Source organism: Petaurus breviceps, unplaced genomic scaffold, assembly GCF_028583685.1.
Source record: "Petaurus breviceps papuanus isolate PSGF00001 unplaced genomic scaffold, PetGlider_PUasm1.0 90865, whole genome shotgun sequence".
In the NCBI taxonomy this organism is placed as follows: Eukaryota; Metazoa; Chordata; class Mammalia; order Diprotodontia; family Petauridae; genus Petaurus; species Petaurus breviceps.
Window position 1 is genome coordinate 519,640 of NW_027187367.1, and position 23,682 is coordinate 543,321.

The 23,682-nt window shown below is 37.0% G+C and overlaps 1 protein-coding gene across 2 annotated transcripts in view; it reads left to right on the top strand.

Moving 5' to 3' along the window:
• STX8 (syntaxin 8) overlaps positions 1-23,682 on the top strand; it is a 279,491-nt gene that overhangs the window by 152,277 nt on the left and 103,532 nt on the right. For both annotated transcript variants that reach the window (XM_069073085.1, XM_069073086.1), the window contains exon 7: positions 20,936-21,037. In XM_069073085.1, coding sequence (XP_068929186.1) covers positions 20,936-21,037 — 102 coding nt within the window. The remainder of the gene's footprint in view (positions 1-20,935; positions 21,038-23,682) is intronic.

Sequence of the window (23,682 nt, forward strand, 5' to 3'; positions counted from 1 at the left end):
GTCCTCTTGGTCAATTGGGGTCCACCCTTGTCCTTTTAACACCATCAATTGTACAGTCCCCTCAGCTGTCCCATTCAGCCTTATCATTTTGGACAATGTGTTCCGGACTATTCCAGTAATGAAAACTGTTTTCGGTATTCTCTTTGAGTACTCAGGGAATGGGGGCTAGCTGGACAAAGGGTATACTAATCAGAAGCAGAGCTAAGGTAAAACCCATGGTATTACACTCTTGTTATATGTAAAAGAATTATGCAAAAGGGACACAAACAAGGATTCCAACTTCTATTATAGTTATAAGCAGAAAAGGAGTTACTATAGGTAAGGGTTCAGGGCTCATGAGCTCAGCCTATAGGTGATGGCCTTTGCCAGAAACTCAACTTCAGTTCCCCTGAATCTTCTGGATCAATAGTCCATTCAGTAGCAGGATTCACAGGTCCCTTTACCTGAGTATGGTGTGTCCACCTGTGTATTTTAGTCCAGATTGCTATATCTGAAGTCAACGGGATCTGGAAAGGTCCTTTCCAAGATGGGGCAAGCTTTCCCTTTTTCTTCACCCAGATCAGTACCCAATCTCCAGGCTGGAATTGATGTACCAGGAACCCCAGTGGTGGAGTTTGAGCAATCAAGCCTTTGCTCTGTAAAGCATGGAGATTTTTTTACCAAAGCATGTACATAATTTCTAAGAAATTTGTCTTTGCATTCCAATATAGGATCCCAGGTTTTTTTCCATTCCCCCCAGGATATGGATGTCCACAGAAGTTCATAAGGAGACAGTCCAATGTAGGAGAGATCCTAGGGGGTAGAGAAAGAAGGGAGTCCCAGGGATGGGGCCTCAGTTCTTGTTCTTCTGATTTCCCTTTGGGCTCCTCCCCCTTCTGTAGAACAAATTGTCCAATTGCTGGTAGCCACAGGGCATATTCACTTTCCTCAGGTTAAAAGGCTCCTTAGAATTCATATACAGATTTAGTTGTTGGCACACCCAGTCTTCAGAAGAGCGGTATTTTGGCCAAGATACACCTCCTGAAAGTGGGATGCCGGCCCAACTGAGGCAACAGTATTTAATCATCTTCCTTTGGTCTTTTCCCTTGTATTTTGGTAAATTATCCCAGTTAGCTAGTCTATCTCCAAGAGGACTATCCTCTGGAATGTTAGGAAGGTATTTTGGACTGGCTGTTTTAGATTGCTCTTTACCCATAGTTTTAATTTTATCAGGATCTATTAGGCATCTAACTCTTTCCCAGGCAGGAGAAATCTTACAGACTCGAACTGCTTAGACTGTCTCCCACCTCTGGCAGGAGAAGTCTTACACACTCGAACCATGTAGTCTGTCTCCCACCCCTGCTGCATCACCCAGGGGCTTGCTTACCTGGGTTTGTGCGTGATCCCCTGCCGGGCGGTGTTCACTAGCAAAACCGGAATTTCAGCTTTGTATGGAGTTCCTCTCTAGGGGTCATTAGATCAGAGTCAGAACTCACAGACCAGTTCCAAGGACCCCAGAGAAACCTTGGTTGGTGCCTGGTCCTTGTTAAGGGTCTGTGGGACCCTCTCACGAAATGATAAATCCTGGGCAAGCCCCCAAAACTGTGTGCACCCCAAAACTCTGTGCAACAAAGATCCTTACCTAAATAATACTCACAGGCTTCTTAAGGTAGGCAACTGAAAAGAATGATTTATTATGATCTAGAGAAAGGGCCACCCTCCTGACAAATGGTCTGGGAGGAGAAGCAATTTACAAAAGGAAATGGTGAAGTTATAAAGCCCTTACTGTGGAATTCTCCCCCACCCCCCTTCTGACCCTTTTCTTCTATTGGCTAGAAGTCAGGTGCACAATCAGCCTGGCAATCTACCTCAAGTACTGGAACAAGGAAACAGTAGACCACCCAATGTACTTTTGAGAAAGCACTTCTGTCCTTTTTTGGCATATCTTATGCTGAGGGGTCACTGAGGAGAGGGGTGACCCCCTACCTCTCTTGAGTTTTGAGTCCTTGTAAATCATGTGATTTCTCTTGAAGAGGAACTTGGGCCTGTTTTTCACAAAAAGCCTTACTATATTTTAGAGTATAGTCTGAGAAGTTTTCACTTTGACTCACTTATGTTGTGAAGAAAATAATCAAACAAGATGGCTCTATTGATCAATGTACTTTTAATATAGATGAAATAGGTTTATTCTGGAAAAGAATGCCTTTTAGAACATACATTTTATTTCAGATATTTATTTCTTTTTAGTATTTAACATTATTTCCACAAGATTCTGAGTTCCAAATTTTCTCCCTGCCTCTCCCCTACTCTGTCCCCAAGTTGGCATGCATTCTGATTATCTCTTTCCCCAGTCTGCCCTCCCTTGTAGTCATCCCTCTCCCTCCTATCCCCTTCTCTCATACTTTCTTGCAGGGCAAGATAGATTTCTATATCCCATTGCCTATATATCTTATTACCTAGTTTCATATAAAAACAACCTTTTTTTTTGACATTTGTTTTTAAAAACTTTGAGTTCCAGATTCTGTCCCTTTATCTCTCCCCACTCACCCTCATTGAGAAGACAAGCAATTCAATATGTTATTCATGTGATGTTACGTAAAACATTTCTATAATAATCACATTGTGAAAGACTGACTATATTTTCCTCCATCCTATCCTGCCTACTTATTCTATTTTCTCCTTTGACCTTGTCGCTTTTCAAGTGTTTGCTTCTGACTACCCCCTCCCCCATTCTGCCCTCCCTTCTATAATCACCCCCCCCTCCCCATCCCTTTCCCTCCTACTTTCCTGTAGGGTAATATACCCAATTGAATGTGTATGTTATTCCCTCCTAAAGCCATATCCAGTGAGAGTAAGGTCGACTCATTTGCTTTCACCTCCCCCCTCTTCCCCTCCATTGTAAGAGTTTTTTTCTTGATTTATGTGAGATAATTTACCCTATTCTATATCTCCCTTTCTCCTCCCAATATAACAGGGGGGAGGTGGATTTAAGGGGTGTGTATGTGTGTGTGTGTGTGTGTGTGTGTGTGTGTGTGAGAGAGAGAGAGAGAGACAGACAGAGACAGACAGACAGACAGACAGAGAGAGAGAGAGAAGTTCTTGTGACTGAGGCCAAGGCAACCTCCCAACTCAGCTAATCCCAGGGCTTGCTGCTTGTTTAAGTGGACCTAGGATCTATACCCTGGAGGTGCTTACCCTTCACAAGGACCAAACCTTGCCCTGGAACTTTTCTTCAAATCAAGTCCCAGTAGGTTCCTTGTTCTGTCCCTACTCTTACTTATTTTTAACTGCTCAGTATTTGCCCTGCTGCACTATTTCATCTCTTTTGTAGAGGAAAATCTTGAAAATTTGGAATTTTCTGATCTACTCTGACATCTTTCCAGAATCCTTTTGAGCTTCCTTTTAACACAGGCCCTGGAGCCTACAGCCCTGCCATTCAATCAAAGTGTTCAGTCAGAGGGACAGGGGATACTGATGAGATGTCAGTACCAGACAGAAAGAGGCTGGAGGAGTGAGTGATATGACAAGTAGGAAAAGAACCAAGAAAGAGCAAAGTCATGAAAATCTAGAGGAGAGAGTGTGTTTTTCAGGCAGAAGAAGGTTGTTATCCATGTCAAATACTTCAGAGAAGTAAGGAAGGATGAATATTGAGGTAATTAGAATCATTGATTAAGAATGCATTAGTGGAATAAACATAAAATTTAATTTTAAAAAAGTGCATTGGTAGTCATATAACTGGAAAGAATTAGGAAGTTGTGGAAGTAGAATCCCAACTTTGGAGAGAGTAGTTTCAGTTGTGTAAGTAGGTCTGAAGCCAGATTGAGTAGGTTTTTGAAGATGGTTTTGAAGAGAAGAGGAATAGAGGCATTGATTATAGATGATTTTTTTAAATAAGAGGAGAGGATATGGTAAGAGCTTAATAAATATTCATTCATTCATTCATTCATTCATTCATTCATTCTTTCATCCATTCATTCATCCATTCACTGTGCATACTTACTAAACTGGCCTAATTGCTTTTCCCTATTGATCATGTCCTGTCTTCTGTGTCTCTGCCAGCCCATCTTTCTCTTATGGCATATGAGAGACATGTTCTCTTTTTCCTCTTTGAATTTCTGACTTATTTCAAAGCTAAGGTCAAGTCCCACCTTCTTCAGGAATCTTATCCTGATCCTCTGATTGTTAGTGCCTTTTCCTTGGAAATTATCTCGTCTTCAATGTATGAACACTACCTTTAATTTTCTGTGTAAAATCTTGTTTTTTTCCCAATAGAATCTAAGCTCCTGTAAGGTACGGACTATTTGTTTCATTTTTGTATATATGTCCCCAAACCTAGCACTGTTCCTGGGATATAGTAGGCACTCAATTAATAAATTATTTTTTAATTAATTGAAGAGTATAACTGTTGTGGAGACCGAAATACTCATGTCCACTTGTAAGGTAATGTTTTAGTTGTACATAAGAAAGTTCATCAATAAACAGAAAGCTGCTTAGTGAAGTTAAAACAAATTTTTACCACCTTTCCATTTTGTGTACAACACCATACATGTGTATGGAATTAGATTATTTACCTGAATATTTTTAGTAAACTATCTTAGCCTATGTGAATAATGTTTTCTTACTCTCCTACATTTTTCATGCCTAAAGATCAGACTGTATTTTTTCTTTTAGATTGTTGAATGTATATTGACAAACTTTTTGTTGCTATATTCTGTGGTCTTCATTCCTAATCTGTTTGTATTTAAAAGAACTACCATCCTTAATAGATTTTCTTAATACCTTACAAATCCTATATATACATTTTATTTTGTATTGACCACATTTTGGATTGGTAGTTTCCTGGTGTTATATAGGACAATCACCTTAATTTTATCAGTAACATCTCCATTTCTGTATCATATTATGAAATGAATTACTATGTCAGGTTCATACAGACTACTAATACCACCTGTAAATTTTTTTAGCATCATTCAGAAAAGGTATTCAGTCTCTACCTTTGGGTTTACCTTCCTTGAATCATCTCTTGTTTAAAAACTTGGATTCTGTCATACTTTGGGGTTTGTGGCCTTTACTTAGTCTATTGATTGATCATTAGATGGTGAAAGAAAAGAAATCAAAATTCAGCAAATTTTTGTTGAATTGATTATGAGAAAATAATCAAATAATAAACCATTCGATAGCTATCATCTTTTAGAATAGTTTTCAAATTAGTGTTATTAATCTTCTGATATTTAAATTATCTGTAACATAAGATGAGAATCAGTTTTTATTATCTCACCATGTGAATTACAAATAACATTACTGAAGTTGCATGTTCTGTGTATGGGCATGAAAATGTCACTCAGTGAGATATGTTGTCATTGATAATCCTATTTCTCATTTGGATCTGAGGATATTGTTGGGCCTTTAAGAGTAACCTATTTAAATCTAGAGTTTTGAGGATATAATCAGGAGTCTGATAACATATAGCATGTTTATGTGGACTACTATCTATACAGCAAATGTACCAAGCCACTGTTAACTTTTCAGGAAGTACACATTATGTTTACAGATATTTAAATAATTTATAGCAATGATTATATGTAACAATTGCTAGAAAGTACTGAAATTCCATTAACTTCAATAGAGGTTGGAAATTTTGCAAAATTTTATCTTAAGAGACTTGTATAGGGCACTGAGAGGTAAGTGAGTCTCTCAGGGCTACACAGTTAGGATGTGTCATATGGGGTTCATAGACCAGCTCTTTATCCACTATACCACACTGCCTCTCAGTGAAACCACAGTTGCTAGTCCCCATCAGAGTCTAATACTAGTGAGTTGCTTTTGTTAGACTAAAATCAGATACATACACATATATATATGTAATTATTTATCACAAGATATTGAGAGAGCATATTTTCCAGTTACCAGTAGATGACGATTATGATGATTCATGGCAGATCTTTACTGGTTCACCAAAGGTCCTTTTTAAAAATCGATACACTTAAAGACCTAATTCTTTTTTTTTTCCTTCTTCCTGCTCCTTTCTCCCACCCTCCAACCTGCCTTTCTCCTTTCTCACTGGTTTCCAGAGCCCAAAATTACCAGGAGATGCAGAAACTGAAGAAAACAGAGCTCTCCTTTATAGAAAATTAGTAGCATAATTTATGTTAGGAAATTATGGTGTGATGGAAATAATACTAGATTTTGGGAATTCCTTTTTGGTGTTTGAGGGAGGATTGGGGGAGACTAACATGAGGGATGAATAAGAGAAGGTATAAAATACAACAGTGATGTTAATGCAGTTCACAAAACATTGTTACTTTCAAAAGTAAATCTATTTACTTTTAATTTATTATTTCTTCCTTTAAAAAAACTTGTGGAAATTCTTCACTTTTATTGAAGACTTTGCACAGCTCAGCCTCAATTAAATCCAGTTCACTTACAAGTTAAGACATCACCCTCATTATGTCATTGGTCCTCTTTAAGAAGAAAGGACAAATAGCAGCAACAATAATAATTTTTACTGTATTAGATTTCATTTAGTCCATCAAATTTGGGTTTTATGTGCTAAGAGAAACACAAAAGACAATCCAAAATGAAATTTTATATATGTGGTCTTTTGTATGGATTGGACTGAGCTGTGAAACCTGTGGTTTCCTCTATTTAGGAAAATCCCAGATGATGAAACTTGCATTGTAATGCTGGTCAGCACCTTCTGTGGAACTTACAGTATTAAGAGAGTTGTTTAGAGGGAGACAGAGCCAAGATGGCAGAATAAAAGGCAGGAAATTACCTGAGCTCTCCCCCCAAACCCCTCCAAATACTTTAAAAAGTGACTCTAAACAAATTCTAGCACAGGAGAATCCACAAAATGTGGGAGTGAAATGAATTGCAGGAAGGGTCTGTTGCATCAGGGTGAGAGAGTAGTACAGTCCAACACCAGTGCAGATCAGGCCCCAATAAGGCTAGAGCAGGCCAGTGGTGGTTTCCAGACCTCTCAACCCACAGATGCCAAAGACAACTTAGAAGGGCAGCAGAAAAGGTCTGTTGCACCTGGGTGAGAATGAAGCACAGTCCAGCACAGGCTGCTCCAGCACAGCTTTGGCCAAAGCAGACCAGGAGCAGGCCTTGGGAATTGAGCAGTGGCAGCAGATGCTTCCAGAGCTCTTAACCCACAGATGGTAAAGGGATCAAACAACTGGTCAGAAGATTATAGGGGTCTTTTTGCTAGCACTGAGGCAGGGCTCCTTTGCTTTGCCTCCACTTGGATCCAGGTCTCAAACCTGGTTGGCAGGCCTAGGGCGAGGAAGAGCACTAGCTTAGCAGAACTTGTGGCCACAGTAGGGGTGAGGGGGCCCTCAGTCACACTTCCAGGGTAGAAAAGAGTCCTTGTGGTCACTTACAGACCAGAGCACAAATAGGAGAGTAGTAAACATCTCTCCTTAGATCATACCACTTTGGAAGAACTGAAAATTTGCAAGTCCCTAGAAATATCTTTGAAAACAACTGCACACAATGCCAGAAGCCTGGGACAGTTTGCCCTCCACCCTAGAATCAGAGCCCTACTTTAACAAACAGTTGAAAATCAAGTAATAGGCTAGGAAAATGAGCAAACAATGGGGAAAGAAAACCTCTGAGCTTAGATACTTACTGTGGTGACAAGGAAGATTAAAACATACTAAGAAGATAACAAAGTCAAAGCTCCTACATCCAAAGCCTCCAAGAAAAATATGAATTGGTCTCAGACCATGGAAGAGCTCAAAAGGACTTTGAAAAATCAAGTAAGAGGGGTGGCCAGGTAGCACAGCGAGTAAGAGCACCGGCTCCAGTGTTGGGATGACCTGGAGATCGAATCCTGGGCTCAGACACTTAGCACCTACCCAGAAACACCTGGCCGTGTAACCTTGAGCAAGTTACTTAACCCCAATTGCTTAAAAAAAAAATCAAGTAAGAGAGGTAGAGGAAAAATTGGGAAGAGAAATGATAATGATGCAAGAAAATCATGAAAAATGAGTCAACAGCTTAGTAAAGGAAGCACAAAAAATACAGAAGAAAGTAACACCTTAAAAAACAGAATAGGCCAATGGTAAATGAGTCCAAAAAGCCAGTGAGGAGAAGAATGCCTTAAAAAAGCAGAACTGATCAAATGGAAAAGGAGGACCAAAAGCTCAGTGAAGAGAATTTCTTAATTTCTATTTATTTATTTATTTTTAGTTTTCAACATTCATTTCCACAAGATTTTGAGTTACAGTTTTTTTGCTCTTTCTTTCCCCTATCCCCACCCCAAAATAGCAAGCCTACTGAATACCCCTTCCCCCAATCTGTTCTCTCTTATATCCTCACCTATCACCCCCTAACTTTCTAGTAGGACAAGATGGATTTCTATACCCCAGTGCCTGTATATCTTTTTTAAAAATACACATTTGGTTTTAAAACTTTGAGTTTCAGGAAGAGAATTTCTTAAAAGTTAGAATGGAGCAAATGGAAGCTAATGACTATGAGAAGTCAAGAAACAATAAAACAAAGCCAGAAGAATGACAAAATAGAAGACTGTGAAATACCTCATTGGGAAAACTACTGACCTGTAAAATAGATCGAGGAGAGATAATTTAAAAATTGTTGAACTACCTGAAAGTTATTATTTTAAAAAAGAGCCTAGATGTGATTTTTCAAAAAATTATCAAGGAAAACTACCCTGATCTAGAATCAGAGGGTAAAATAGAAATTGAAAGAATCCAACGATATCCTCCTGAAAGAAATTCCACAATGAAAACTCCCAGGAATATTATAGACAAGTCCCAGAGTTCCTGGATCAAGGAGAAAACATTGTAAACAGTCAGGTCAATTATCATGGAGCCACAGTCAGGATAACACAAGATTTAGCAGCTTCTACATTAAAGGATTGGAAGGCTTGGAATATGATATTCTGGAGAGCAAAGAAGTTAGGATAACAACCAAGAATCACCTACCCAGCAAAACTGAATATAATCCTTCAGGAAAATAAAAAAAGGATATTCAATGAAGTAGAGGACGTTCAAGCATTCCTAATGAAAATACCAGAGCTGAATAGTAAATATGACTTTCAAATACAAGACTCAAGAGAAGCATAAAAAGGTAAACTAGAAAGGGAGCTCATAAGGTATTTAATTCCTACATGGGAAGATGATATTTGAAAACATAAAACCTTTCTCATTATTAGGGTAGTTAGAAGGAATATATATAGACATAAAGCATAGTTGTGAATTGAATATGAAGGAATGATGCCTAAAAATAAAATTAAGGGGTGAGAGAGAGGAATGTATTGGGAGAAAGAGAAGGGGAGAGGAGAGGTAGAATGGAATAAATTATCTCACATAAAAAAGACAAGAAAAAGCTTTTACAGTAGAAGGAAAGAGGTAGAGATGGGGTGGGGTGAGTGAACCTTACTCTCAGAATTGTCTCAAAGAGGGAATATCATACACATGCAATGGGAGTAAACAACCCTTATTGAAGCCCCACAGGGATTGCAGTGCCCAGCAGAAGAAACTATTGATCCTCAAGGGACAGGTCCCATTGAACCAATGGACCACAATAGGGAAAGAATCTCTTGGAAGTCTTTAACCCATAGACATATGGTCCAAGGGGGCCCCAGGGGATAAAGATAGGCCCTCTTATCATATAGGAAAGTAGGAAGGGAAGGGGATAATAGAAGAGAGGGGTGTGATAGAAAGGAGTGCAGATTGGGAGAGGAGCTAGTCAGAAGTTTTTGAGGAGGGACAGGGTGAAAGGAGAGAGAAAATATAATAAACAGGGCAAGGACAGTATAGAGGGAAATTGAGTTAGCAATAGTAACTGTGAAAAAAAAAATCTTATTTATTGCTGATTGGTCCCAAATACTTTTTTCACAAAGGATGTTGAGAGGTGTTGAAAACAGAGTACACCAAATAACATTACAAATTATGAAATTGACTTAGTTGTAACAGACAAGAAATTGGTTACTTGATGTGAGAATCATTTCTGAATTGTCAACTGGTTGCAGGAGTGGGGAACCTGTGGCCTTGGGGCCACATGTGACCCTCTAGGTCCTCAAGTGTGGCCCTTTGATTGAATCCAAACTTCACAGAACAAACCCTTTGTTTGGGTTCAGTCATAGGGCCGTACTTGAGGACCTAGAGGACTGCATGTGGCCCCAAGGCCGCAGGTTCCCCACTCCTGGAATCAGTTTGTTTGAGTAACGATAAAAATCAATGACAGATTAGAAAAAATAAAAGTAATAAGATATTTTAACAAAAATTCTACCTGTGGTCCTAATCTGATGCCTCATTTTGTTGTAGAGGTGACTCTACATTCTTGAAGAATGATCCTGCAGCTCTAGAATGCTGGAAAGGCTTCAAGTTCACTCCCATAACACACTGTCTGTTTTCTAAGCATTAGCCTGATAAAAATAGTGAGACTTATCATAAATTCTTTTGGGCATAGCAACCCTGAAAAGGAAGAAAAAGATAAAGTGGCCATCAGCCCTCCTGAATTGATGCCAGAGAAAGGGACAGAGGGCATGAAGAATCACAGTTGTTTTTTGTTTTTCTTTTTGACTGTCCATAGAAATTAGCTTAGTTGTTGGCACTCTAAATGTTAGATACTTGTTCAGTGACATGTGACTGGAGAAACAAAATCATATGAATCTTGACATTTTTGCTGCTAGTGAAACTATAATTGAAAGGAAGTTCCCACTAAATGGAAGAACAACTCAAAGCCTTACTTTGGAGTAGAAAATAAAGGAGAGTTTGTGGGGGTTCAAAAATAATTTCATTAACATTTGGTCATCTTTTATTACAGCACTTGTAAGTGTTTGCAAAGAAAAAGCAAGAAAATGATTGCAACTTGTATGCTAATACCTATTGCAGAGGATGAAGTAGGAAAATTATAATAATAATTTGATAAGAACCACCAGATTTAATCTATATATGCTTTGATGTTGATCAACTTTATTTCAAAGACAGTGATAAGGAAGCACTGTGGAAAAATATGTTGGAAAATGTAATTTAGGAAAAGAGAGTCCAGATGCCTTAGGTGTGTAGCATGATGGAAAGAATCAGGAAGTACTGGGCATACTATAACTCAAAAATAAAATGTATTATATTTTACCAGTCAGAAAATGACATGATCATATTGGCATTATTCATGAATTAGCTAACTTGTTAACCTCTGAGTTGCTGGGGCAAAGATCAAAATTAATACAAAACTAGAATAAAATACAAATGAGAAAAAAAGTCATACTGTTAAAATAATTCCAACCCAACCTCTTTAAATGAGCCTTTGTTACCAGAAAATGAGCAGTAGATGGAGGAATGGATATTGATACTGATTACAACTGTTTCCTAAAGAATGTAAATCAATTTCTGATGTAAATCAGTTACCATAAAGTAGAAACCGAAAAAGCCTAGAAATCATCTCAGCCAGCAAATAATCTTGTCAGTTGGAGAGAGATATCAGTCAAGGGCAACACAGATATAGAATGTAATTTTGTATCCTGATAACAAAAATCTTTTATTGTCCCCTATGATCCCCATTGTTTGTTGTTTGTCCTCATTCTTGAAGAGGACTGATATCATGCTCAAGGTGAAATATGAACTCCTTAGTCTGGTATTTACCTATGTGACCTTTAATTGGTTATATGACTTCTTTTGTTCTCAGTTTCCTCATCTGTAAAATGAAGGAGCTAAATTCTGCTATTATGCTAATTATTTTTGCTCTACAGGTCATAAAATCTACTATTAGTCCTCATAAATTCTTCTTTCAAGGTTCCGATTTGTTTCTTGAACCTTGGGAATCTCCAAATTTTGTGTTTCATCAGGTATTGATTCAGTTTCCTTTATCTTATAATAACTATTTAGAAATGTTTGTAAATGCTTTAGGTGTCTTGTTACTCATATTTGCTTTTATTTTAGTATCATATTTACTTTAAAAATTTGTATATATATGTGTATATATATATGCATGTATATACATACATATATATCTGTATCTATGTCTTTATTCAGCAAAAAAAAAATTTCTTCCCTGATAACTTTTTCCCCACAGTTGAGAACAAAAGACAAACAAAATATGTTATAACCAATTTCCACAATGACCATTTAAAAAAAAAATCTTCTGCACTGAGTGTTCTTTATTTCACAAGAGGTGGATAGCATGTTTCATCTTTAGTCCTCTGGAATCATAGTTAGTCTTTATACTGATCAGAGTTCCTTATTTTTTCAAAGTTGTCTTTACCATGTTATTGTCTGTATAAATTGTTCTCCTAGTTCTGTTCACTACATCCTGCAACTTTTCATGCAAGTCTTCCCAGATTTCAATGAAGTATTATCTCATTCATTATTCCTTATGGCACAATTATATACCATAATTTATTTAGCCATACCCAAATTTGTGGGCACCTCTTCAGATTCCCATTCTTTGTTACCTCAAAAAGAGCTAAAAAAATTTTTTTTTACCTCATCAAGGTTTATTTTTCTTAAGACTAAACTTTCTTTTGACTCCCTGCCGTTTCTCTTCCTCTTTTCTCCTTTTCCACCTTAATTCTCTGTTGAGTGAAATGTATTTTTGTCCCCAACTGTCTGTGGGTGTATATATTCTTTTCTCCTTTGATCAGCCCGTGAGAATGAGGTTCGAGTGTTGGCTGCCCCCTCCCCCCATGTCCTCTTCTTATTTGTATAGATGTCTACTTGCACACCTTGATTATGTGAGATAAATTTCCCTAAACTTTCTTTTATTCTCTCTCCCCATCCCCCCATACCCACCCCCACCCCCAGTGTATTCCTCTTCTCTTTGTGAATCTAGCCAGAAAGGCACACCCTAGGAACACAACACACAGAAAGATGACAGTACAACACCGACCAGGGGCTAGCTAGACAATTGCTAGTCAGCAATTGGATATCTAAAGGCAGGTAAATGGGAGTAAGGACCAGGGTAGTGCTAGATACAAGTGTATCTTACATCTGTGTTGCTTTGGGGCTTCAATAAGTAGGACGGTGATTAGTCCTTTCCCTGCATCATCTCACTAGCCTGAGCTACCGCGGAGGTCTTTGTAGAAGTTAGTATCCAAAGAAAGCATCCACAAGACCCCAGATAATAAAGATTTGGATGCATCATTCCTTCTAGAAGTACTCAAATTTTGGCTGTGACACAGTCTGAAGTCAGGAAGTAAAATTGGAAAGTTGAATAAAAAAAAGAACATACTAATGATAATATTAGGGATGGGTATTAAAGAAACAAAACTGAGATGAAACAATAGCCCCACAACATTTAAAGCAAAGCTTCAAAGAAAAAGGCAGCTTTGGCACATGTGCATCTGTGATTTTTAGGAGAAATGAAGTAGTAGTTTAAAAATTATGATATAAATGAAATGAGAACTTTAGAGCAGAAGTTGACAAACTATGGCCTGAGGGCTGAATCTAGCCCACTAATTATTTTTGTACAACTTATAAACTAAGACTAGTAGTTTTTTATATTTTTAAATAGGAAACTACTTAAGAAGTAGGTGTACCCAAAGGTGGAATGGGTTGCTTCAGGTCATGTGTTTTCCCTTACTAGAAGTCTTTAAGCAAAGCTTAGGTGACTTTTCTGTCATATTCTTTCATTTTTGAGGTGAGTTCAGCCTATTCATGTTCACAGTTATGAGCTTTAATTGTAAATTTCCTATATCCTATTCTTTTATACCTTTTCCTCTGTTTCCTCCCTGACCTTTATAGTGAAGAAAAATGCTCAGTATTAGTGATTTAAGTTGCATTAACAAACATTTATTGAATGTATATTTTTTCAGGTATTGTATGAAGCATTGTGAATGCAGTACAGACTAAAAGAAAGATCGTCCCTGCCTTTAAGGAGTTAACATTCTAATGGAAATGAAAAGCTGGGGGGGGGAGGGTAGAGAGTGGAGTGGGGGATGAAAAGGTGCTGATGCATTGGCAGGGAGTGGTGGAGAAATCTGGAGTTGGTAATGGAGCTGGAAGGAGTGAAGGGGCAAGCATGGCTGACCTGAGCACATCCTCAAAATGGTGGTTTTGGGAAGAACTCACCAGTTGAAGGAGGGAGCCACAGAGGTAGAGGGACCTAAGGTATGAAAAGGCTTCAGGGATGGAGGCATTTTCTAGTGTGAGGATGCTGCTTGAGCATGATAGAGAAATCAAGAGTGGAGTTGGGAGAGAAGTGAAGAAGTAGATTATGCTTCATTCAGTCTGCTTCCTCTTCCCCACCTCTGTCCCTTTCCCTTTGTCCAGACCACCATCTTTTACTCTTTTTTCACTATCTACCCTCCAAGGTTGAAGTTATGATTAATCTTGAGTCTACTTTCTCTTTTATTCCTTCCTTCCCTTCTCTTCGTTCCCTCCAGTTTCCCTGTTAAAGTGAATTTCTTTCTACATCAAACCCTGTCTGTGGGCTTTTTCCCTCCTTTTGATCAGTTAAGATGAAAGTGAGGTTCAAATGATGCCTATCCCTAGTCTTCATACAGTTTTCTTTTTGCATACCCAGATTATTTAAGATACTAATTTCTCTCCTCAGCTCTTTGCTTCCCCTTTCTTCTTGATCATTTTGCAATTACCTCTCAGCCTGGTGCTCATGCTTGTTTTTTGTTGTAGTAAGTGTGTGTGAGAGAGAGAGAGAGAGAGCTAGGCTGCCGTCTTTGCTGATTCTCAGATGGATTGGAGCCAGATTATCAGAAGAACTTTAAATGCCAAAGTAGTTTGTATTTTGTCTTAGAGGCAAAAAGGAGCCATTGGACTTGACTGAGCAAGGGAATAGTCCTGCAGTTTAGTAAAATCACTTTACAAGCTGTGTGGATGATTGATTGGAGCAGGTAGAGACTTAAGGCAGGAAGACCAATTTGGATGCTATTGCAGTGGTCCAGGTGGGAGGTAATAAGGGTCTGTCCTGTAGTGATAGCTACTATTCTTTTTTTTTTTTTTAAAGCAGTTGGGGTTAAGTAACTTGCTCAAGGTTACACGGCCAGTTATTTCTGGGTGTGGTGCTGAATGTCCGAGCCTGGGATTCGATTTCCAGGTCATCCCAACACTGGAGCCGGTGCTCTTACTCGCTGAGCCACCTGGCCACCCCTAAGCAATTGGGGTTAAGTAACTTGCTCAAGGTTACACGGCCAGGTGTTTCTGGGTGGATGCTAAGTGTCCGAGCCCGGGATTCGATCTCCAGGTCTTCTCAACACTGGAGCTGGTGCTCTTACTTGCTGTGCTACCTGGCCGCCCTGATAGCTACTATTCTTATGATATCATCTTAATAATACTTTTGCTTTGAGCTAATTATAAAGACACAGGATGGAGCGGGCAGGGGGGTGGTGGCTCAGGGAGAGTGTGTTTTAGGATTGTGGACTCAGGTTATTTTGGATTTGAGACAGTTGTACCCAGGGGACCAACCTAGGAGTGTAACCATATATGAAGAAGGCAAGTCTGGAGGTGGTGCTACAATAAACAACCGTTGCATATTAAATATTTTAACAAGTTTTAGCATTGCAAGCAAAGTGACATGAGTAAATATTTTATTAAGCTAAATGGAAGACTCTAAATTTAAAAAGACTTCTCTAAGGTGAGAAAAGAGTCATCTTACCCCTATATACAGTACAGGTATTAATATTTATCTTATTTGTTAAAAAGTAATGTAATTCCCTTTGCTGTTGCTTTTTAGTTTTTAAACTAAACATCTCTTGTTCACCATTTTTATCTTTTCCTTTACTTTTTTTGTCCTCGTTTTTCTCAATTTCTTCCCCAGACTGAAGAAAGTATTTTGAGTTGCTAATATGGAATTTGAAGTATGACAATTCTTAAATTCTTTAGCTACGGTTGCCTCATTTATATGTTGTTTTAATGTAGTTCAGATACCTTTATCTGCCACTAGATGGCACCTAGGGGTGAATTTATGCAAACTCCATTTTAAAATCAAAGTATTTGAGAAAAACTTGATTTTCTAGGTAAATGCAAGAGAGTTTGTAAACCCTTGTCTTATTCTAGTACTGGGGAGAAAAAGTTATACCCAAAAGGATATTTGTAAACTAAATCACATTTTTTTCCTAATGATTTTCATTATAATGTCAATATAACATGTTTGTAGGGGGAAATGCCCATTACTAAACAAAATATACTTCTTCTTATCATAATACCTCTACATAGAATGAGGGTAGTGCCTAAGGTTGGAGTACTCAGCTACATTAATTTTCTTGCAAAATGTGTTATTATTCTTGCCTTTTAAGAAAGTTTCCACAATTTATAGCAAGAACAAAAAAAACTGGCGCTCACATAAGGATTGAGACATTGTAGAGGACTGTTTTCTCTTTGCTTACAGACATTGGGAGAAGTTATAGCTTGTAGGACGTGTAGTAATATTTATATAGCTTGTATATAATTTATATACAGTATATATCTTGTAATATTTGATATGTCTAAATCTGCTTCTAGTTTGAGGGATTTGTAAAGTGGGAAATCATAAAATAATGGATTTTTCATGTTAGAAGTGCCTCAAGATGCCTTCTAGTTGAACCTCTACCTGGTTACACTAATTGAGGAATAGAATCACTAACCTTCTTAATAAATTTAGATATCATTGAATGGAACTTTGTAATGAATGGCTTAATTATATCAAATCTGTAAGAACATATCAAATAAATGGGAATTAATTACTAAGCAAATTTCTTTGTTCAATTGAATTTGAACATGTAAATATTTCACATATCTTCCAAAGATTTGTGATTTTTTCATTATGGGGAGTCAAGTTGAATTTTTAGCAATCCTTTTATTGAATTCAACCCAATATCTTACAAATATCAAACACCTACTATATACATAAGGTTGTGTTTGTCAGGAGAGAGAGATCCAAAACCAACAGTTTTTGCTTTCAAGGAGCTTGTATTTACTAAGAGATAGATAGAATATGATGCTGGTAGTAAGCAAATACAACATGATGTAAGGAGAAAGAATGCATTTAAAAAATGGGATCAGGAAAAACTTGAGCCATACCTTCAAAAGTTTAGTCCACTTCAATTTACCAAACACTTATCTGTTGATGCTTGAAAGAATCCCTTGATTTTAAGGGAAGGTGAAGAAGATGTACCTCAGGTTTGGGGCATAGCCTTTCAGGCTTGATGATGTAAGAGAAATAGCTATTAGGTCCATTTGGCTAAAATGTAAAGTGTATTAAGGGGCAGGTAAGAGAAAGGAACCAGACTGCAGAGGGCTTAAATGTCAGGGATTGAAGTTTCTATTTTATTCTACAGGCATTTTTAGAAATATATAGAATTTTGAGTGGCAGATTGATAGGGTCAGACCTGGGTTTTAGGAATGTTAGCTAAGCCAACAACATTTATTAAGTACCTGCTATGTTCTAGGCACTGTGCTGTTACTATAAAACAAAAAGAAAGATAATTTCTGCCCTTAGATTCTAATGAAGGAACACTAAACATAACAGGGAGCTGTAAGGGTGAAGGGAACAGAGTTGGGGTGGAGAGAGTTCAGAGAGACAGGGATAGAACTGAAAAAGGATGACATGGGTGGTATGCACATTTCCTTTTTTTTTTATTTTTAATTTTAAATAATATTTTATTTTCTCCCCATTACATGTAAAAACAATTTTTCACATTCGTTGCTTCTTTTAAGTTTTGTATTCCAAATTCTATCCCTTTCTCCCTCGCCTCCCCCATGCTGACACAGTAAGTAATCTGGTTATACATGTGCAATCATGTAAAATATTTCCTTGTTAGTCATTTTGTACAAGAAAACTCAAAGAAGAAAAAAGTGAAATATAGTATTCTTTAGTCTGTATTCAGATGACATCAGTTCTTTCTCTGGAGGTAGAAAGCATTTTTTATTAATGAGCCCTTTTTGTGATTGTCTTTGTATTGCTGAGAATAGCTAAGTCATTCACAGTTCATTGTGCAGTATTGCTGTTATTGTATACAATGTTCTCCTAGTTCTGCTCACTTTACTTTTTGTCAGTTCATGTAAGTCTTTCTAGTTTTTTCTGAAAATCATCCTGCTTGTCATTTCTTAAAGCACAATAACATTCCATTATAATTATATACCACACCTTGTCCAATCACTTCCCAATTGATGAGCATCCCTTCAACTTCCAGTTCTTAGCCACCAACACACTTCCTTCAAAATGAAGGTTTGGGACCATTCAGAGATGGATTCAGCTTCCAGGGGGAGGAAAAGGTTGCTGTGGTATGGTGAAGAGAGTCTGGAGTGGAACCTAGAGAAGACTGTGTAAAAGATAGATTAGAGAAAACAGACTTGAGGCAGGAAGACTAGTTAGGACATTATTGTAATGATGAATTCTATTTCTGGCAGTTATGTGGGAGAAGGAAAAAAGATTTCATTTGAAGGAGAAAGAAATATAAAGGTGATTTGAGGCCTTTGGAATTGGGAAGTGAAAGGATGAAATATCGGTTATAGAAAATTGGAAGAACTTGGAAAGTTAAAGGGAGAAGAAAGATAGAACTAAAAGGGTGTTGGACTCAATTGAAAAAGAAACGATTGAATTGAAGGAAGGTTTCAAGAGGAGAGGGACTCAACCAGAAGAGCCTGATGAAGTAGAGAATGTGAAAGTAGAAGGAAAGTTCCCAAAGAAAGAAGCGGAAGGACTTTAATTGTGGAGAGAAGAGAATTCAAGGATAATGTATTTGTTAAGATAAATAAACAATTGGTAAGAATCTAGTGAGAGAAGGGAAAGGAGGTGAGGAGTGGCTGTCGAAATGTTGAGGTACTAGTGAGTATCAAGGTATTGAGTATTGAAGAGAAGAGTGAGAATGATAGCTCTGGAGTTAAAAAACAATTGCTTCACCATTTCTTCAGGAAACCTGTTAACAAGCACTTTATATTCACAAGCATTTATCAAGCACCTACTGTACTATATGCCAGACACTGAGAATATCACTGATATCTTTTTAAAAGAAAATCAAATAGTCCCTGCCCTCCAGGAGATTACCTTCTATTGGAGATAAGAGTGGGAGTGAAAATTAATTTTTAGGGAATGAATACACATCTTTAAGATGGAATAAGTGTCTGATAGACTGTGGGTAAGGACTGTTTTAAGAAGAAAGGCAAATTTTTCCTCTCCTTCCCCTCTCATCTCCTCACTGCCCTAGACATGGTAGTGTGTGTGTGTGTGTGTAATATACATATATAGATATATATATAATGTAAAATTATTCTATACATACTTCTACTTCTCAATTCTTTCTCTAGATACATATAGTGTCCTTCATATGTCCTTTATAGTTAATTTGGGTATTTATAATAGTCAAAACAGTCGCTAAAAGTCATTCTTAAAACAATATGCTGTTACTGTATGCCATGTTCTTATGGTTCTGCTCATTTCACTCTTACTTCATGAAAATTTTTCCATGTTTTTCTAGGATCATTGAGCTCAACATTTCTTATAGCACAGTAACATTCCATCACAATTATATACCACCACTTGTTCAACCATTCCCCAACTGATGGGCATCCCTGCAATTTCCAGTTCTTTAACACCACAAAGAGAGCTGCTATAAACATTTTAAAACACAGAGGTTGCTTTCCTTTTTCCCTAATCATCTTTGGAAATAGACTTAGTAGTACTAACTCTTTGGGCATAATTTCATATTATGCTCCAAAATGGTTGGATCTGTTTACAATTCCACCAACAATGAATTAGTGTCCCCATTTTTCTACATCCTCTCTATCATTTGTCATTTTCCTCTTTAATCGTTTTAGCTGATCTTGTAGCTGTAAAATGATATTGCAGGGGTGTTTTAATTTGTATTTCTCTAATCAGTAATGATTTAGAGCATTTTTTCATATGACTATAAACTGTCTTGATTTCTTCACTGGAAAGCTACCTATTCATATCCTTTGATCATTTATCAATTGTGGAATGACTTGAATTCTTATATATCTGACAAAGTTCTTAATATATTTGAGATATGAGACTTTTTACTGAGAAACTGTCTGTAAAATGTTTCCCCCAATTTTATGCTTTCTTTTTTATCTTGGCTACATTTGTTTTATTTGTAGAAAACCTTTTTAATTTAATGTAATAGGAATTTTCCATTTTATACTTAACTTTGCTCTCTATCTCTTGTTTATTCATAAATTATTCACCTGTCTGCAAGTCTGATAAACAATATGTTCCATGTTTTTCTTTCTTTCTTTTTGTTTTTGGAGAGGGAAAGGTAGGGCAGTTGGGGTTAAGTGGCTTGCCCAAGGTCACATGGCTAGTAAGTTTTAAGTGTCGGAGGTCAGATTTGAACTCAGGTCCTCTTGACTCCAGGGCTGGATCTCTTTACATCTAGGTCACATATCCATTTTGATCCTATCTTGATAAATAAATAGGGTTTTTTTTTTCCACTTATTTTTTTCTTGGCATATTTTTGTTGTGTGGTTGCTTTGCTTTGATATTCACATTGTTTAGTTTGAAGACTATGTGAGAAACTTGTTTACTTTGCAATCTCTCACTCTCTTATTTTAATGGAATTCCTTAGCAAGTATATACTTTATTTTGTGTTCTGTTTAATTAAGCTGAAGCTTCTGTGTTTGTCTTCTCTACATTCTACTTGTAGAGATGTCACTTAACCCAGTCATTGATATATTACTCCACTGTGCTGAGATTTAAACTTTCACTCTCTAGTTGCACAGAGAAAATCCTAGAACAAGTGTGTACATTGGTGATTCTCATGGGTTACAAGGTACTTTCCTTTGTCTTTTTGGTTATTATAAATTTCCTTTTCTTGTCTTTCAGTGAAAAAATTCCATTGAGTAGGTATCATATATGACCTTGAATACTCCAGAAATCTATTTTGTGTCATGTGAAAGATATAGTATTAGAAAACAGAAATTTTAGTCATTTTTCTTTCGAGAAGATTTTTGTTATTAGGAAGAACTGCCAAAGAAGTATTATGATACAAAACAAACCATTACCAGTTATTAATACTACTTTTTATATTTTTCCTCTCTAGAGATAATTGATGACCTTGCTAACCTGGTGGAAAACACAGATGAAAGACTTTGTAATCAAACCAGACAAGTGAAAATGGTAGACAAAAAGTCATCATCTTGTGGTAAGAGAGATCTGAGTTACATTTATATGCTTTTTTAATGGCCTTTTGGGGTTTTGAAGAAAGCTCTTACATTTGGTCTGAAACATTGTAAACTTGAGGGGTACAGACAGGTTGTTTTATTCATTAAGCAGTTGGAAATGTGGAACTGGAGTTCAGAGTAACAGAGATACAGTTGTTTCCCAACATTGTCAAGAAGTAATAACAGGACATGAGAATAAATGATATTTCCAATGGATAAAACTTAGAATAGTATCATGGACAGAAATTTGGGAGATGACAGCACTTAGGGACTGGGATGAGGTGAGAGAAACCAGTGAAGAGGAATAAGATGTAAGTTAGAAGCAGATGAAGAACCAGGAGAGAGGAAAGTCATAGAAGCCAAGGGAGAAAAATATCAATAATTTGAAAGTGGGTTAAGAATATCACGTGTTACAGAAAAGCAAAAGATACAGATTCTTGAGAAGAGTTTATTATATTTAATTAGGAAGTGACCATGAAGAGAGCAGTTTCAGTAGATTAGTGGGAACTGAAGGCAGGAAGTATACACTAATATTAACACAAGCTTGTTTTTATTTTAAAATATTTATTTTTATCTTTTAAAATTTATTTCAACACATCATAAAAACACCATCAATTGACAACATACAATCTCGATCAAGAGTTTAACAAAGGGATGGCTAGGTGGTGCAGTGAATAGAGCACCAGCCCTGGAGTCAGAAGGACTTGAGTTCAAATCCGGCCTCAGACACTTGACACAACAACTAGCTGTGTGACCTTGGGCAAGTCACTTAAACCCAGTTGCCCTCCAAAAAGCAAAAAAAAAAAAGTTTAACAAAACAAGAGAAGTGTGCTAGTTTGCATTCAACCTTCTTAGTTCTCTGTATGTTAAAAGAAAAGCCAAGCATATGCTTTATTAGCAAGTACTTTTATTGTCTAAAGATTTCAGTCTAAGTTGTTTTTGTGCTTTGAACTGGTTTTCACTTATATAATAATAGCGATTATCTCATGTTGTTCTTTTTGTTCTTCATTGTTCATTCTGCACTATGTCACTTAAGACTTCAAGTCCCATATATCTTTTCCTTCATCACTATTTGTTTAGTCATTGGACATGGAGTTTTAAATTTTTTGCTATTACCAACAGTAATATGAGGAATATTGATCTTTTCTTACATGAAATTTTCTTGGGTATGATAAAGCCAGGATGATCATTAGTTCAAAGAGTATGAACAATTTAGGGACTTTCCCCTTATAATAACAAATTGTGAAGTGCTAATTTAGAATTCTTACATAATATTTTTCTTATTATTACTGATTTTGAACATTTTTCATGTGGTTATTAATACTTTTGTATTTCTTCTTTTAAAAAACATTTTTTTTATTTTTTTACCACTCACTTGTCTATTAAAGAATTAAGGAATACCTTTTAATCTTCTGTCAATTCTTTATAGAGTAAACACAGCCTATTGACTGCCAAATGGTTAAAGAAATTGTGGAAGATGAATATTAAGGCAGACTACTGTAAAAGATGATAAATATGATGAATAGAGAGAAACAAAGGAAGATAGTGAACTTACTCAGATACTCAAATTGATATGTGACTGTATCAGTGTGCATGATTTCACCAATCATGAAGATCATAACCCTTCCATATCTGTTTTTCCTCTTTGACTTTCATTCGTAATCTTCCATAAGTTCACCAGAAAGAGATCCACCCAATCTGCTGAGTACCTTCCTATTTTTCTCTTGACAACATGAAGTTTCTAGTAGAGCGCATAAACTGTTTCTGTGTTCATATAACATATCTGTTTTTATTTTTTAATCATGCTTTCCCCCCAATTTATTTATTTATTTTTAAATTTCAACATTCATTTCCATAAGATTTTGAGTCACAAATTTTTCTCCCCATCTTTCCCCTGCTCCCACCCCAAAATAGCAAGCCTACTGAATACCCCATTCCCCCAGTCTGTTCTCTCTTATATCCTCCCTCATCGCCTCCCCCCAGATTTCTAGTAGGGCAAGATGGACTACACACCCCAGTTGCTTGTACATCTTATTTCCCAGTTGCATGTAAAAAGCAATTTTTTTTAAACATTTGTTTTTAAAACTTTGAGTTCCAGATTTTTTCCCTTCCCTCCTCATCTGCCCCCCTGGAAATATAAGCAATTCAATATGGGTTGTCCATGTGTAGTTACTAAAACCATTTCCATAGTAGTTATATTGTGAAAGCCTAACTTTCACAAAATTCCCTCCATCCTATTCCACCTCCAACTTAATCTGTTTTCTCCTTTGACCCTATCCCTTTTCAAAAGTGTTTGCTTCTTAACTACCTTCTCCCCCAGTCTTCCCTCCCTTCTATCCTCCCCCCTCTCATCCCCTTCCACCATATTTTCCCGTAGGGGAGGATACCCAATTGAGTGTGTATGTTATTGCCTCCTTAAGTCAAATTCAGTGGAAGTTGACCCATTCCCTGTCCTGCTCTTCCCCTCCATTGTAACAGTTTTCTCTTGCGTCTTTTATATGAGATAATGTACTATTATCTATCTCTCCCTTTCTCCTCCCAATAAAATCCTCTCTCACCTCTTAATTTTATTTTTTTAGATATCATCTCTTCATATTCAACTCATCCTGTGCCCTCTGTCTATGTA